This window comes from Ochlerotatus camptorhynchus, unplaced genomic scaffold (genome assembly GCF_037179485.1).
Source record: "Ochlerotatus camptorhynchus isolate MF236.1 unplaced genomic scaffold, CSIRO-AGI_Acam_v1.1 ptg000062l, whole genome shotgun sequence".
Classification (NCBI taxonomy): Eukaryota; Metazoa; Arthropoda; class Insecta; order Diptera; family Culicidae; genus Ochlerotatus; species Ochlerotatus camptorhynchus.
In genome coordinates, this window is record NW_027040552.1 from 12263984 (window position 1) to 12282448 (window position 18465).

The 18465-nt window shown below is 41.9% G+C and overlaps 1 protein-coding gene across 1 annotated transcript in view; it reads right to left on the reverse strand.

Moving 5' to 3' along the window:
• Window positions 1-18465, reverse strand: part of LOC135696859 (uncharacterized) — a 616504-nt gene that overhangs the window by 283278 nt on the left and 314761 nt on the right. The window contains exon 4 of the mRNA XM_065216396.1: window positions 16397-16532. Coding sequence (XP_065072468.1) covers window positions 16397-16532 — 136 coding nt within the window. The remainder of the gene's footprint in view (window positions 1-16396; window positions 16533-18465) is intronic.

Here is an 18465-nt window from a genome sequence, read left to right on the forward strand (position 1 = left end):
GAGCGGTGGGTTGTCGATGTGGCGGTCGACCACGCGTCGAAACTGAACCCAGTTGACTCGATGGTAGTCCTTCCGCTGGCACGGTGCAGGGGCCACGTTGTAGCCCAGCTCGGTCAGCACCGGTTGGTGGTCCGAACTCAGGTCGTTGACGGCAACCGGCTTGGCTAATCTGGTGTTTGCCAAGAACAGGTCCAGCGTCGATGGGTTGCCCGTCGGTGATGTGAAGGTTGGTTCGTCCGGAAACCAGACGGAATAGAGACCATGCTGGGAATGGTCGAATAGCAGGCGGCCGTTCTGGTTCTGATGGTAGTTCCGCCAGGCCTCGTGCCGGGCGTTCAGGTCCCCTCCGATTACAAAGCGGGCATTGGTGTGGGTTATGATGGCAAGGTCGTTCTTGAACTGCTGTGCTGTAGCATTGCTAACGGTACATTGCCGGGGGCAGTAGGCGGCGATGAACCGGACGTTTCCGGTCGATGTTTCCACCTCTACGCCAACGGCCTCGATGATGGAAGTGCGGTAGTGGGGTAGGGTGCAGTACTTGATGCCTTTCTTGATGATGACCGCGACACCGCCCCCCCTGGAGCTGGTGCGATCAAGCCGGACAATGCTGTGGTCGGGCAGCCAGAAGCTGTCACCGGTCTTGAGGTGGGTCTCGGTGAGAAGGCCCACGTCGATGTCGTGCTTGCGGAGGAAGTCTGCAAGCTCAATGTTTTTCGCCCCTACGGAGCGAGCGTTCCAGTTGGCGATCTTTATGGGTTCACGGTCCATAATTAGCGACGAAGGAGATGATAGCTTGGAGCTGTTGTGTTCTTGTTGCGCAGGTGCGCTTGATGATGATGGCCTGGGCCAACAGTGTGACGATCTCATCCGTTGACAGCGGAGAATCGTCTGTAGCTTCACCGGTTGTACCGGCCAATCCTGGAGCAGGGGGATCCGTCGATGGCCCGGAGGCTTGACCGGGTACTGCAGCGGCAGCCAACTGTTGGTTGAGCGGGAGCGGCGGCAACACTGGAATTGGCCGTGATTGGACCGGTGATAACGGAGGAAAGTTCTGCGCGTTGTTTTCTGGAACCTTCTTGCGACCGGGCTGGCTGTTGGACGAGGCCTTCTTCCGGATCTCGGCGTATTCGGCCCGCTTCGGACAGGCCTTACTCGTGGCCTTGTGGGCGGCACCGCAGTTGGCGCATGTGGGAGTGGCTTCCTCGATGCTGTCGCAGTTGTCTATCTTGTGGTTTTTGCCGCATTTGATGCAGCGGCTGGCCATGCGGCAATTCCTGGTGCCGTGCCCGAACAATAGGCAGTTCGAGCACTGAGTGACGCCACGGTGGGTGGGTTTATACCGCTCCCACTTCACTACGATGTGGAACAGTGTGCGTGTCGTCTGGAGATCCTTCACGGTTGTGGAGTTCTTCTCCAGATGGACCAGGTAGAGCTGGTCACGATACTTGATGGCCTTGCTGCGGGTCATCTTGTGGACTTCGACCGGCTTGAGGCCGTTCGCCTTAATCTCGTCCATTAAGGTGGTGGTGTCCATGTCGTGGAGCCCGCGCAGCACCACTTTCAGCGGCTTGGTGGCCTCGATGTCGTGGGAGAAGTACTCCAGCTTCATTCTGTCCAAGAGGGCCTGAACTGCGTTGAAGTGTTTTTCGGCCGGGACCATCAGTTTGTAGCCTTCCGTGCACCGTTGAATGGTGCAGCGAAGGCCCTGCTTAATGTAGAAATCCAGCTGCTCCCATAGCCCGGGAGGGAAGCCCACATTTCACGAGTAAACGAGGTTTCACTTTCCATATTACGACGAATGTCATTCTGAGGTCCGCCAATGGTCTTATTTGGGAGTGGCACCTATGCTACCTTTATTTAAAAACGGCAAGACTGCATGACCCGTTTTAATCATAAGAAACCTTGTTGGCAACCTTTTAATAACAGTATATTACTTTGATAGCAATCAAAGCCCAGCCCATTTTGAAGGTTTTTTTTTTTAGCGAATTACTCGCGAAGACAAACGAATTAAAGCGAAGTCATTACGCAAAGGGTAACTTATTTGGAAATTAATGCTCGGAACGGTTCACACTTCGGTATCTGCATAGCTCCTAATCTAAACTAATAGGCCTCTCAAAGTACATCGATACTATCAGCATTGTGATACACGAATTCCCCATTCCACGTTGCGATCTACTAAACAGCAATACTTCATTATCACGAAGCCATTAAATGCCAGGTAACCAATTTTCCACTTAGTGCCAGCGCCAGAGCTAGATGCGAATCGAATGATAGTGCCGTAGCCAAACTTACATCGACTTTCCTGCCGGCTATCGGTAAACTGGCTAGGCTCACAACTCGATGCCGTACCGATCCCGATATAATCTATTTGTCTTCATAAGCCCAAACATAAGATTAACATATTCGCCGCCTTTTCAAGATAAATAGACGCTGTACGTACTTAGCATTCGCTCGGATGGCCACCGGGCGGTGGCGCCCGCATATTATCCTACACGAAAGGATACGTTCTAATCCGACAGGGGAAGAGGCTCCGGAGAGCAGAAAAGCGATGTGCGATTCCTCATGCTTGACTAGCTATTAATAACAATCTTGTTTGCGTTAAGATAATGTCTTTGTTTCGTAGAAAGCAAACTCCCTCCGTCTTCGTCCTCGTTCCTTGGGTTACGGAACCGGAATAGCCAGAAGCTGATAAGAGGCCAAAACGTACACAATGGGTTTTCGCTTAATAAGCATCTCTCGCTTGCTCTCTTATATGCAACGTATGATCCAGTTCGTCCTGTACAGGCAAAACAGGTGAAGCTATGTATTATTAATGTAGGCTTTCTTGCCAACGCGCGTGTATGTCTTCCAGGATCCTAGCACAAAGCTAGTTTCACAGTCTCGAGTGGGTCTTCATACTAAGAAACACTCCTTGGCGTCGCTCTTGAGCCGCCCGAAACACGACACGACTTGTTGTTAATCGAGCGAATAAATTTCGTTTCGATAGTTTATTATGTATTCAAGATTCAGGAATGGCTTCTGCGGAGGGTTGGGTGCCGTCACCGTGGTGAAGTGCGATAGTAATGTGACAAAATCAAAGACTTTGTCGTGCTTGTTCCGGCGTGTAGGGGGTGTTGGATGATGGCAATGTTGCGTGTTGTTGAACATTGCCCGCTCGTTGGTTTGGTGTTCCGTTACCAAATGGCAAGAAATGTGACTGCTAATTGGCGTCGGTGTACGTGTGAGGTTGTCAAGCTGCGGCTATTAAACAGGATCTGAAGCAAACTTATTCCAGCAACTCACGTGAAGAACACAGTTTACAAAAGGTAGGGAAAATTTCCGTGCAAATTTATGAGACATAGGGGAAATGAATGTAATGTCGGCCTAAATGCCCCTTTTTGGGCCCATACATAAATTCAACAATCGGCTAAATTTTCAATAGCGACAAATAATATCCTTTAGTACCGTCCCAATACCGCGTTCATCTAGATAAAATTGATTTTTAGCGGTGGGCCCAATCTTAGATCCATAGGCCAACATTAAAGCCATTCCCCCTATCATGAAATATTACATATAAGGTTTTTGATCTAATTTCCGTCCTACTAAGCACAACCCACATTTACCTCTCTTTTTTGAACGGGTCTGAACAAAAAATGGAATGTTTCTGTCAAAGATGACTTCTAAATTTATTCCCTTTCCATACGTACCGTTGGATTTGCGAAAGAGTCACAAATTGTTGAGAAATTGTTTAAAATCTAATACTGCTTCTTGATTCTAAATTCGTCCTACGAGATTCAATTCCATCCAAGCGCATTGAAACGCCATTAGATTTTATTCGTCCTACGGATTAACGTAGAAAAAAGGGGATTCGCTAGGAGCGCTTCTTTTGTTTTGAGAACAATGAGCGTAAATATTCATACAATGCGCTCTAATCAAGGTTGCACATACTCATTTCAGCTAAAATAATGTTTTTCGGAATAATAAAACCAAAAGATGGTATGATGACATGGTTTACTTGTAACTTGCAAGAAGAGGTTACAAAGTATGCGTTTCAAACATAAAACCTCTAAATTTTACTTTCTATGAGTCACAATCAGCGATTCGCTGATCGCTGAGTGAGTGAGTGAGTGAGTGAGCGTGTGAAAAATCGCTGATTGTGACTCTCATGAAGTGAAATAAACAGGTTTAATATGTCAAACACATTCTTTGCAACCTCTTCTTGTGTCTTACCAATTCAAAATATGGTCATAGCATCTAATTATTTCATAATTAAAAAAACATTGTATTAGCTGAAATGAGTATTTGCAACCTTGGCTCTAATAGGATTCATGTTGTAGCTTATGAACTAACGCATAGGAACAAACCTATTATTGATTTGTGCACGGTGAATATTATTGATCTTTTCTGATCGATAGTACGGAAATGGGCGATTACGACGAAGTAGCGCTCTACCCTATTGAATGCAAATGTCCACCTAGTTGACGTGAAAAGGAAGTTTACATGCATAAATGTTTACACCACCAGTAAAATTCAGATTTTTTTTCTGTTTACGTTGAATACACTATTTGATAAGGCTTAATCGAATTAACTTTATAGAGCCGAGGATCCTTGTTCACTATACAAATCGTAAAGCAATAGTCAAAAGGTACAACACAATAAACACTTTATCTTCCGCTATCCAATATGCCTCCTCCATTAGAACGCGATCCGCTTCCAGTGGTTTCATTGTATGGCAGTATCGCCAACGGTAGGAAGACCGCTTCCATTGCAGCAATGGCTGCAAAACGTGGTCATTACCCACACACTCATCACAAAACGGTTGCATTCCAAAGTCGACGTCGCATCGATCGAAAGAAGTGCTGAAGAAGAACAATGAGGAGTACCACACAATGGTTGCTGCCTAGTAAGCAGACGATCGCGCGACACACATCGGGAGTAGCTTGCTCATGTTGACAGCCCAGTGAACACTGATCTGTGAGAAAATGATATCCAACGCTAATTTTCGTAATGCCATATCGTCCACTAACAATGTTATGGAATTGATGGCTGAAGAACAAACCAAAACACTGGATGATAAATAGCGCTTAACACCACCAAAATGAACACTATCTAGCAAAACAACACGATCGAACTCACATGATCCTTCATCCAAACAACAAACGTTCATGGTCTTCGGACCACAACAAACCATTTGGTTTTGGCCTTATCTGGTAGTGACAACTGACGGGCTCTTGGTTCTTCGTTTCCGTACCGTGATTCCTCCGACAACAACCATGTCAACGAAGATTACCAGGTCCACACACTCCATGAAGGTGTTGAAGTCTAAACTCAAAGGTTTTCGAGCGTCGTTAAACTACATTAGTCAGTAAGGTATTATAAAGAAGGTTGCTAGCCAGAAGAGTCACGTTACTAAAACGAAGAACGAAGATCTAGTGCGTTGGTAGGTACTAGTGATGAGTTGCTCCACTCGAAGTTTAGTGAAACGTTGAGTAATCCGAGAATCGAAAGGAATAGTCGATGTAGTATGCAGAATTGTCTATTTTGGCTGAACATATGGTGTTCAACTCACCTGTGAGAAGAAACAGTGGTACTAGCGAAGCCAGACAGCAGCAAATCCTGAAGCGGTGCGCCTCAAAACGTACAATACGTAACCTCAGATTCCAACTGGAGCCAGTGAAGAGCAAATGAGTAGAAAAGCGTATGTAGTATACTATATTTGAGCCTCGGTTGAACATATACCGCTCATCTTACCCTTGTAAACGACAGTCTTAACCTACAGTCGAGTTCAAAATTGCTTCAAATCACGATAATAGCCTCTAATCTTGAAATTGTACAATAGGATAAACGTCTAGAATATTTGATGGTTTAATCCAGTGAAGCGAAGAAGAAAAAGCCTAATGTAGCATAGCAAAATGTCCTCCTTCGTCCGGACATTTACTTACTCTCACCTGGAGAACTAAACATTCTTTTTCCTCTGTTCGGGACCTAACACTAGTGCGACCAGTAAATTGATCTATTGTAGTATATCCCGTGTCCTTAGTTTAGTGCATTTCGTATTACTCCATCACTATTGAGAAATGATGAAGTATTCGATTTTTTTACAGATTCTTGCAACTATCGCAAGGATCCGACTCTAATTGAAATGTCCCGCTATTTATACCCTTCGGAGTGTTGAAACACCCTGCAAAGGTGCGCCCCTTTGTCAGTCAAAATTGGATTCCTTAGCAACAAAATTAAGGTATGACACCGATAATGACCATGCATCAGAACCCTAGTCTTAACCACTTCAAACTAGGGAACAATGCTGATATTTTCTATTGACAGTTTAAGGACCTGTACTGCATACAATCTGAACTGTCCACGCTATGGCTATGGTGCTGTGAGAAAGAAATGGAACTTAACATCCAAAAGTGCAAAGTCATTTCGTTTTCTCGCCGACAATCCTCAACAGAGTTTGAATACTCCATCAGCTCATCACGTGTTCAAGCAATACGTGACCTCTGTGGGTCACTGTGAACAGTAAACTCCAGTTCAACGAGCATGTCAGCATAACTACCGCAAAGGCCTTTGCGGCTCTGGGATTTATTCGTCGCAATACAAGTGGCTTAACCGATATATATGCTCTCAAGGCACTGTACTGTTCAAGTGTTCGCAGCATCATGGAATATGCTGTTAGTGTATGGTCGCCATAGCATGCACAGCAGGTCATCAGAATGGAAAGGGTTCAACTTAGTTTCATACGGTATGCTCTTCGACAACTTCCGTGGAATGATCAAGTAAATCTTTCTGACTATATAAGCCGTTGCAGACTTATAGACATGGAAACTCTAGCTTGAAGACGCACTAAACTTCAGAGGTTATTTGTATTCGATCTTGTCAAGGATAACCTGGATTGCCCTTCACTACAGCAGAATATATGTTATGCACCTTCTCGACAGCTTCGTGAACGAGACTTATTTTTAGTTAGGAGGCATACACACTTAGAAATTATCAACGACTTCGGTAATTTTTACCAAAATATGAACAGCTGAACTTTTCAGTAAAATTTATTCAATTCAATTCAATTGCTTTTCAGCTACTTTGAAACTAAATCTCCACTAAAACGACAAGATTTGATCATTTGAACAAGGTTGAACATGATTTGAAATTATTTTCGAATTTAATAGCCTTTAAAATGAAGGTCAAAGTATTACCGAACGTTCAGCTGTTCTGATTTCGGTAAAATTTACCGAACACAGAAACAAAATCATAGTGTGTAGAACCACATACGGGTATAACAACCCTATTGATAATTGTGTTAGGGCGTTCAACAATGTTAGTGCTGTCTTTGATTTTAACTTGTTCAAGTTTGTATTCAAAAGTAGAATTAGGAAGTTCATCAATTTTAGGAAAATTGCGGAAATTTTTGAGAGATTCCCAAATTTTCATGACATCTAGAGATCTTCATAGATGTTTAAAAAAGAACAGACATATTTTGAGAACCAAACAGAAGTTTATGGATTTTAAAGGAAGTTAAGGGATTCTCAAGATAGTTTTACTAAATGCTATAGAGCAGTATCAAGAGCTTCAGGAGAATTAAGAAAAATATGCAAAATTTGAAATGTCAGTAAATTTGGAAGGAATTGATCCTAAGTGGAGTTGGGAATGCATCAATTTCATTTACGCCGTATACGTTAAAAGCAATTAATAAAAAGATAAATTACGATTACATGACAAATTAGGTCGACTCAAAGTGGAGATTAGTTCATTAATATTCTTGAAAACGTAATTAACTCATAGACTGAGTAAAACTTTCCGAGCTTTTACAGGAATTTGTTTTTGTAGTATGAGCAGCATTTCGATGTACATATAAAATTAGTCTAGAATGAGTAAATTTTTCATCGATTTTTCTCATATTCGAAAAGATTTATGAGGCTCGGCAAAATTTTCTCAATCTACAAGTAAACTACGTTTTCTAGAGTTTGAGTAAGTTAAACTTAAATTTGAGTCGATATTAAATGCCAGGTAGGGTTGAAATCCGTTAGTTATTTAGTCCTTTTGCACGCCAGCAGCGGGGGCACGAGCACATCTTAGTGAGAGATTCAACTATCCACCACCTAAATATGGAGAAATTGACAACCAAAAGAGCTATTTATAAGCTTATAAATACGATTCTAAACGCGTACTGCTCAAAAAGTGTTGATGATTCAGGATTAGGGTTGCTGAAACGATTCAGATAGGAAGTAATATCGAAATAAAGATCATCGAGAAATGGAGAATACTGTACATCACAGCCAATTACTATGAATTGGTGCTAAACACTAACACTGTTGTAACGATTTTACAACTACGGTTTTAAAATAAGATATATCAAACAATGTAATGAATACATTTCGCAAAATAATTACATAGCTTGGGGAGAAAAACTTGGTTAAATATAACACAATATGCTTATACCAACCTTTTTGTCATTCTCCCCAAGTAAAATTGCAAGTTTTATCAAAGTTTTAAAGAATTATTCAAGTATAAATCATGGCCTTCAGAACGCTCATAAAACCAACATTGTTACTTGGGTCGTACACCAAGGTGTACCGCAAGGCTATGATTTCACTTGTCAAACACAATTTCGTTTCAAGACCCGGAGAGACGAATGGCATATACCAATTGACTATATCAACGGGTTCGAAAATGTTTCTGTATAAGTGCATATATGTATGTATGTATGTATGTATGTAAGTTCGTATGAGCGTAGCTCACTCAATTTTCGCATAGATGGCTGGACCAATTGAGTGGAACAAGTTCCAGAAGATGTGTTTCAGATCTCCATAGAATTTTATTGAATTTTTTCTCGATCGGAATTATGGTTCCGAAAAATTCCACTGGGGAGTTCGCAAAAGATTGATAAAGGGTTATACGGTCAAAATTTGGTCAATATCAACTTGACGTATTTCTTTCAATTTTGCATTTAAAAAACCTGAACACCCCTCATTTTGAAGGTGTGTGTGTGTAGAATGTTGCTCCTATTTTGATTTTGGAATTCACTCTTCAGTTGTCAAAATGCCGTCCAAGCAAGAAGAGCAGCGTATCAAAATTTTGCTCGCGCATCGCGAAAATCCGAGCTACTCGCACGCAAAGTTGGCAAAATCGCTAAAAGTTGCCAAATCAACCGTTACAAATGTAATTAAAGTGTTTGGGGAACGTTTGTCGACAGCCAGGAAGTCTGGATCGGGGGGAAATCGAAAACCGGAAGCCGCTGAGACGACAAAGAGAGTTGCCGGTAGTTTCAAGCGAAACCCTAACCTCTCTCTCCGAGATGCCACAAATAAGCTGGGTGTATCGTCTACAACCGTGCATCGAGCCAAAAAACGAGCCGGACTATCGACTTACAAGAAGGTAGTGACTCCAAATCGCGATGATAAACAAAATACGACGGCCAAAGCGCGATCCCGGAGACTGTACACGACGATGCTGACGAAGTTTGACTGCGTGGTAATGGACGACGAAACCTACGTCAAAGCCGACTACAAGCAGCTTCCGGGACAGGAGTTTTATACGGCAAAAGGAAGGGGAAAGGTAGCAGATTTTTTCAAGCACATGAAACTGTCAAAGTTCGCAAAGAAATATCTGGTTTGGCAAGCCATCTGTACCTGTGGCTTGAAAAGCAGCATTTTCATAGCTTCCGGGACTGTCAACCAAGAAATTCACGTGAAAGAGTGTTTGAATAAACGTCTGCTGCCTTTCCTGAAGAAACACGGTTGTTCCGTATTGTTTTGGCCGGATTTGGCATCTTGCCATTACGGTAAAAAGGCCATGGAGTGGTACGCCGCCAACAACGTGCAGGTGGTTCCCAAGGACAAGAACCCTCCCAACACGCCAGAGCTCCGCCCAATTGAGAAATAGTGGGCTATTGTCAAGCGGAACCTAAAGAAGACCAAAAAAAACTGCTAAGGGCGAGCAGCAGTTCAAGGCAAACTGGCTTTCTGCGACGAAGAAGGTGGACAAGGTGGCTGTACAAAATCTGATGGCAGGGGTCAAGCGTAAGGCCCGGCAATTCGGATTTGGAAAAGCGGAAGCCTAACTGAATATTTTTCCTGAATTGTATACTAATTGAACTTGAAAAAGAAATTTAATTTAATTTTTTAAATAAACGATTTCACCGATTTACACGCGTTTTCCCTTGACCAAATTTTGACCGTATCACCCTTTATATCAAAAACTCATCATGTGACACCTCAAATCACATTAGAATTTTACTATAAGATAAGATACTACGGTGGACATATTCAGACCCACAATGGCCTCTTTCAGATGTTGGCCTATGGATCTAAGATTGGGTCCATCGCTAAAAATCTGCTATTTATCAATTGTATCGAGATGAACGCGTCATTGGGACGGTACAAATATCTTTGGTTGCTATTGAAAATTTAGTCGATTGCTGAATTTATGTATGGGCCCAAATTAGGGACACTTAGGCCGACATTACATACATTTCCTCTACATCCCGAAAATCGAGGTCTGACGCCATTTTTGAATCCAAGGTGGTGGCCATTGACTTCAGAAAAAAATTATCAAATCCCCTATTATATGGATATTTTCGGAACGGGGACGACATGTAGATGCCAAAAATCGATGTGCGACGGCATTTTGAAATCCAAGAGGCCAGTGACTTCAAAAAACTGTTAAATACCCTATAATATGGATATTTTCTGAACTGGTTCGACGTGTACATCCCGAAAATTGATGTGACGCCATTTTGGAATCCAAGATGGTGGCCGTTGTTTTCTGAAAAGCTGTCGAATTCTACTATAAAGGGTGTCCACGATGAAATTGCACACTATGAAATTGCTCTAACTTTTTAACCGTTGGGTAGAATTTAATGAAAATTTGGGTGGATTTAGTTCATAGTGCATTATTTACATCCTGCAAGTTTTAAAGTCCTGTGATCAAAACTCGCGGAAATGGAGTCGAAAGAACAGCTCGTGCGTGATAAAATCTTGCGCATTCATCACGAGAATAAGGATCTCTCCCATCGTTCCATCGCTAAAACGTTGGGAATCGCGAATTCCACGGTGTCGCGAGTGATTAAGCGGTTCGAGGAACGGTTGACCACCGATCGGAAGCCCAGAAGTGAAGGAAAAAGTATTCCGTACAACACCAAAAATCACAACCGCGTAGTTGGGGCCTTCAACCGAAATCCGAACGCGTCCGTTAGGGATGTGGCTAAGAAGCTGCACCTAAGCCGAAGTTTTGTCCAGAAGGCCAAAACTAAGGCTGGGCTTCGAACGTTCAAGGTACAAAAGGCCCCTAATCGCGACGAGAAGCAGAGCAAGTCCGCCAAAACCCGTGCCAGGAAGTTGTACCTCAACATGCTGACGAAAGTTGAATGCTGCATCATGGACGACGAAACATATGTGAAGGCCGACTTCAAACAGATCCCCGGCAACCTGTTTTTCACGGCCAAGGATAAGTTCAGCGTTCCGGAGCATGTCCGCACTCAGAAGATGTCCAAATTTGCGAAGAAATTCCTGGTTTGGCAAGCCATCTGCACGTGCGGGAAGCGGAGTGCACCTTTCGTGACCCAGGACACGATGAACGGACAGGTGTACATAAAAGAGTGCCTTCAGAAGCGGCTGCTTCCTCTCCTGAAGGCCCACAACGTCCCAACAATCTTCTGGCCGGATTTGGCCTCATGCCACTACTCCAAGGACGTGCTGAAGTGGTATGCGGACAATAAGGTCAATTTCGTGCCGAAAATGTTCAACCCTCCCAACACTCCGGAGCTCCGCCCCATCGAGAAGTACTGGGCGATTATGAAGCAGCACCTTCTTAAACGACCTAAGGTAGTGAAGACAGTCGAGGAACTGAAGAAACTATGGGTTTACATGCAAAAAACGGTTGATTCACAGGTTGTGCAGAATCTTATGGCCGAGGTTAAGGCATTTGCGTATGGACTGTAAATAAAATACGAGTAAAATGGTTTTCTCAATCCCTGAAAATTTGATGGCAATCGGATGAAAACTCGAATTTTGCGAATCAATTTTGTGTGTGGCAATTTCATCGTGGACACCCTTTATGAATATTTTCGGTACAAGACGCGTGTAGTTGCCGAAAGTTGATGTCCGATACCATTTTTGAAATCCAAGATGGCGGCTCTCAGATTCGGAAAACTGCCAAATATTATACAGTATGGGTATTTTTGGAACAAGTACTACAATTTATGTCTGACACTATTTTGTAATGCAAGATAGCGGCCATTGACTTCAGAGAAACTGTCAAATATCCAATAATATGGGTTTTTGAGACGACATGTAAATGCCGAATATCAATGTCCGATGCCATTTTGAAATCCAAGATGGCGGCTTACGGTTTCAGAAAAAAAGATAGAAATACTGTCAAATACCCTTCAATATGAGTATTTTTAAACGAGGAATGACGTCTAGAGAATGACATCTAGAAATAGAAAATGAGTGTCTTGAGAGCCAAAATGGTAAGTACAGGGTAGAGGAAAAGTTGGAAATACTGTCAAACACTCATGGATGTGGGTAATTTGGGATTCGCGGTGATAGCTACGGACTAGCAATTACTGTCTGATCCCATATTGAATTCCAAGATGGAAGCTTCTGGTTACAGATAAACTGGATAGTAATGTTAAATACCCCCACAATATGGGTATTTTCGGAATGGGAACGATATGTAGAGGCAAAATCGATGTCCGACGCAATTTTGGAATCTAAGATGGCAGTCCTGTTTAAAAAAAAAAAAACTTTCAAATACCTTAAAAAAGACGGAAAATTGATGGCTGACGCCATTTCGGCATTTCAATTTTAGACATCTGCACGTCGTCTTTGTTGCAAAATTATCCTTTTTTAGAGCATTTTACAGTTTTTCCCATTTTTTTTCTGAAACCGGAAGCCACAATCTTGGATTTGAAAATGGCGCTGGGCATCGATTTTCGGTCGCTCTACGTCATCTTGATTCCGAAAATATCCATATTTAAGGGTATTTGGCAGTATTTCCCACTTTTTCTGAAATCGGCAGCCGAAAATATACATATTGAAGGGTATTTAGCAGTATTTTCCACTTTTTCTGGAATCGGACGCCGCCATCTTGGATTTAAAAATGGCGCTGGACATCCATTTTCGGTCTATAGACGTGATACCAATTCCGAAAATATCCACATTGAAGGGTATTTGGCAGCATTTCCCACTTTTTTCTGAAGTTGGAAGCCGCCACCTTGGATTTCAAGATGGCACTGGATATCAGTTGTTGGTCTCTAGACGTCATCCCGATTCCGAAAATATACATATTGAAGGGTATTTGGCAGTATTTCCCACTTTTTCTGAAACCGGAAGCCGCCATCTTGGATTTCAACATGGCGTAGGAAATCGATTCACGGGTCGTAGACGTCATCCCGATTCAGAAAATATCCATCGATATTTACCGAACACAGTAACCATCTACAGGGTGCGTGACGAATTTTTGTAGTAAATGGCACATTTGAGAAAAAATACACCAGTTAGTTATTCTAGCAATGTATTTTGTGCGATTTATTTTCTTTCGCAACATATGGAAGTTGTAAGTAAATTTATTCAAAAAAATTGCCTTCCCTTTCGACGACTGTAGTTAGACGCTTCCGGAAACTGCAGTATGCACGTTTTAAAATGTTTCGATCCATATATGTCATCACTGCCTTGATTTTAGCTTTTAGCGACTTAAGTGTGGTGTGAGGGGTTCTATTGGTTACCCGTTGGACGAAGCCCTATACAAAATAATCCAACGGATTGATATTGGGACTGCTTGGGGGCCAAATTTCTTCCTCCCAAATTTCCGAAATATTTTCCGTAAGCCATTTCTGTGCTTTATTAGCAGTATGAGCAGGTGCTCCGTCTTATCACTTTCCCAAGCCTTTTTAAATATTATACACTGTTCTTTCAGACACATTTACCGACCGAATTATTTCTTTCATGCATACTCCGGCGCGCAACAAAGCGACAACGGCTGACAGATTGCGCTCTTGTTTCGACATCTTTACGTTTACTCAACATTGTTTGTTTAAATCTTACACCTAACAGTATAAGCTATCCAGTGCTGCCAAATATATCTAAATCATGATGCACAAGCATGAGAAATTACTATTTGAAATTAACTGCAAAAATTCGTCACGCACCCTGTATATGTCCAGGATCGCGAGATATTCCATGTTGGTCCCTATTAGGTCAAATCCTATATACTACGTGTACTCCATTTATGCGAAAGCTGTAATACACTAGCAATCCAGCAATCTGATGCTATCGTAATTTTCAGTAACGTCAGGAATTACATAATTGGTTTTCTTCTTTATTTAGGAGATTTTTAGCCGTAGGCTAGTTCATCTCCGTAAATATATTTGGTCCGTATTGGGCGTTCCGTTTGTAGTGTAATATTACGCTATGCGATGAACACAGATCTTGACAACAAATCATTTTAATGAGTGTAATATTGTATCCACTTTAACAATCAAAGAGTTCAATATTTCATCATGAATAACATTGATTGATACATATTATTATTTTTTTGCTACGTATTTAAGTGATGGGCGGTGCTAGAAAGGTGATACATTATCACGATTAATAGCTTGTTTCCAGCCAAATAAAAATCAAAGTTCGGAAACCGAAAAAAAACTCACATTTTTACACTTCGTCGCATTTCCACGACCGCGGTTAGAGTTAAAAATAGTTCACCAGTTCACTAAAAATTCAAACAAACTCATTCCGTAAACAACGATGTAGGTTTACCTGGGTCCTTGCTGAAGAAACTTCGGTGGAGGTGAACGCTCTACACTAGCGTAACAACGATTGTTGGTGTCCAACTCAATCGTTCGATGATTGATCGACAGGGAACTGATCAGTGATGGGCACGCAAATCTTCACCGCATATTACGGACAACAGGTGAAGGGTACAAGTTCTTCCTTCATTATACAAATAACATTAACACACAAGTTTTGTACGAAACACAAACTCTAACTACACTACATTTATTCTGAACAGACTACACCACAAATTACAATAATATTTCTCGGTCTCGTAGGACCGTCTTCGACCTTGTGCCACTTATAAACTAAAATACAAAATATCCGTTATCTACTCTCTAACCCGATCCCAGTATCCCATCGTGTATGTGGTGAGTTTCACAAGAGATAGACCGAATCTCTCGCTCTCATCGTCCACCTCATCTCCCGTGTGCTAATGAAAGCGAAAGTGATCTGGATCTACAATCAACTGCTGGTCGATCGATGGCCAGTACAATAGCCGGAGCCATCATCTGGTCGGCTGTTACGGTGATAGTATTGTGCTAGGGTGGTCCTCACAGGCAAACGATAAAGTCACGCTCAAAGCAGGAACATTTTGCTCCGCGGCAAGTGTTACCAGCTTTTGTGAACAAAACGAATCACGTTGCCAAATCGTCTGATAATATTTCTGCGAATCTCTATACATAGGATTACTAATGTAAAACAGTGTAACCAAATAAATTTTAAAATTTTCCCTTAATTACAAAAGTCTGTAAATATCTGTGAAAAAACTAAAAAGTCTGTAAATGTCTGTAACGAAAAAAATGTGTGTGAAAAAATAAAAGTCTGTAAATTCACAGACATGTCTGTAAATCTGGCATCTCTGCGTCAGCATCAGAGTAGTTTCGTAAACTTCAAAAGAGCTTCCAGGCAGTTGTATTAACTCCATTAAAATTGTGAGTACTTTGAGACGAGATGTTTCAGGAAAGTTCAGAGAAATTCACAAATGTTTATAGATTGTTGAGGAAATTATACGAATTGCAGATTAGTTCTGAAAACTTCAGGAAAATGCCGCAATAGCAGGAACTTTATGGGCTTTGCCTTACTTTCAATATCTCAATGTAGCAGTCACTGTCACGTTTCAACTCACCCTGTCTACTGGTATCTGGTGGAGGTTCATATTCTCGCTTGAATTCAAGACGTTTTTGCCAAATCCTCTGTAATCCTGCGAAGAGTTTCATTATTATCGCTTCTCAATTCATATTTTGTAAACGAAGACAGTGAAACACAAGCATGGTGGAGTAGATTAGTGATTATGGGTTTGGCCTATCAAGGCGAGGGTCTGGGTCAACTCTAATTGGTGAAATCATTTTACGTCTCATATAGCGATTGCTAACAAAAGGAATTGATGACATGTTACGAACGGTGCTCTTCCCTGTTAAAATATGTATATAAGATTTATTGCGAGCCAACTGCAGACAAGTTCCCTCCATACTCCAATGACATTTAGAGTTAACTGAATTGTGTGAATATGCAGTTATATATTCCCAAATAACAATTATGGGAGAACAATTATCAGTGTGTAGCCATCTCTAAATTTACCATGACAGCACTGATGTCATCTAGCAAAAGAGTCTAGCCAGGTCTGATTCGAAGGGTTAAACACTTACCGACCACTTGCATCTGGATGTGTCCGGTCGCCGTCGAGTACAAGGGTGCATCCGCGGTGACCTCGCAGGAAAAGTTACCAGACAGCCCGAAGCCAACGTTTCGGATCACAACCTGACTGGCATTGGATAGCAGTAGCTGCAAAGAGATATGGCAAAAAAAAACATTCTTCAGGAAAGTATAAACAAGATATCAAAACAACAATATTTTCTTCAGACTGAATTTCTGATGCGAATCTTTTGCAACTTAACAAGCAGTAGGAAAAGTACTGTCAAAGCAACGAAAGCCGTTCGGTCGAGCAGTGAAATCAATTTTTCGTCGAAAAATGAAGAATGCCGCACCGATAAAAAGAGCATGACTTTGTTAAAAAGTTTCCTGTGAACACACACAAAATCATAGCGAAAGCAAAACTCAATAAGATACACAACAAAATGGCAGCTAGAAAAAGTTTTCACAGACGATCTGCTGCTGGTAGGCGGCTACTAAATTGAGAGAGAGTGTGAGGTGGAGGACAAATAAAGACGGAGCAAAAAACATTCAGTTGATTTTACTGTTCATTTAAAAAAAATAAAACATCCATGAAAAACGAATAGAGCCAAACGGATATGGGTTGGCCGTAGAACGAATAACGGAAAACAAACAGCAACAGTCGCGATATTTTATTTCAAAATATCATCCCACGTATAAATATTTTTTTTTTTGGCTTGACGTTGCGCTGCTAGAGAAAAAGGAGCCACCAAGCCTCATAATATATTTATGAGATGATCGGTCTTCCGCCGGTTTCACCGTCCTCCTCAAGCACCAGAGCCGGAAGAAAACAGCAAAAACATAAGGAGCTATTTCAGTGCAAGGTTTTTAGTTTCGCGGTAGAATGATTGACATGTTTTTGGATCAGCACTGGAAAGTCCACATTGAGACATTATTTCTCTCGAAAAGAAACGTGGGCTTCGAAATTTTATGGCGACACGTTCTGCAACATTTGAAACCGACGCAACCGGGGCCTCCCTCAAATAATAACAGTTTGCCATTATTCCGTTCGTAAGAACAGGCTGGGCGCATCATAAGAGAATAAGTTTGTTCCTTATTTCAAAATATATGCACGATGAGAGTTAGAAAGCGGGAAAGAAGAAGTGAGAATTTTGATGGCATGTCTGAAAATGCTCGTAAAGATATGAGCTAGATTTAGTTGATAAATGGCAGTGTTTCAATTGAGCGTGGCCCGTTTAGGGTAGGAAAGAGCGCAGAAAAGGAACGAACGAAATATGGCTAGGATTTAAAACGTATTTACGGGGGGTGTGTACCTCTCTTCTATTTTCTATTTCAGGCGTAACATTTGAAAACGGCACAAAAGCTTATGTAAACAAAAGTTGGCCCCTTACACGTGAACCGAAGTACGCCCACGCAAACCAACAACATAATCGGGTAGGGGAAATTCTCCCCTTTCCGATAGTGATACTGGTTTGCGTTGGCATACTTTGTTTCACGTGTAAATGACCTTACAACTATTGTTTACGAAAGCTTTTGAGCCGTTTTCAAATGTTACGCCTGATTTCTTCCTTTGACAAAAGCATTTTAAAGGTTATGTTTCTATTTAAATGCGATTGAAATGGATGAGGCTTGATGTGAAATGGTTTCACAAAATTTTAATCATTTTTTGGCACTAGCTGTAGATGACCAAAGGATGCTGTCCAACTCTAAATCAGCTGATTGGATTTAATACACATTCACAAGAAATTTTAACATTTCGTGCTAATGGGATGGGCCGAACGGCATTGCATCAGTGAAGCGTGTTGATTTTTGCAGCTTGCGTTATTAGCACGCCAGTGACAAGGCATATACCAACAGCAGCGTTTGACAGTAGACAGCATGTCCCGGGCTCAAATCGTTTATTTTGCTGTGCTGGGCCCTCTGTCACGGTATAACATGTTGCGTACGCACCTGCCACTGGGCAGGTAATTAGCAAAGACACTATATGGAAACATGCCAAAAACTACTCCTGTGAATATTCAAAATTACAAAAATCATTATCTTGCTAGGTAGATCTACGAGTACCTTGTCGAAATAGATACCC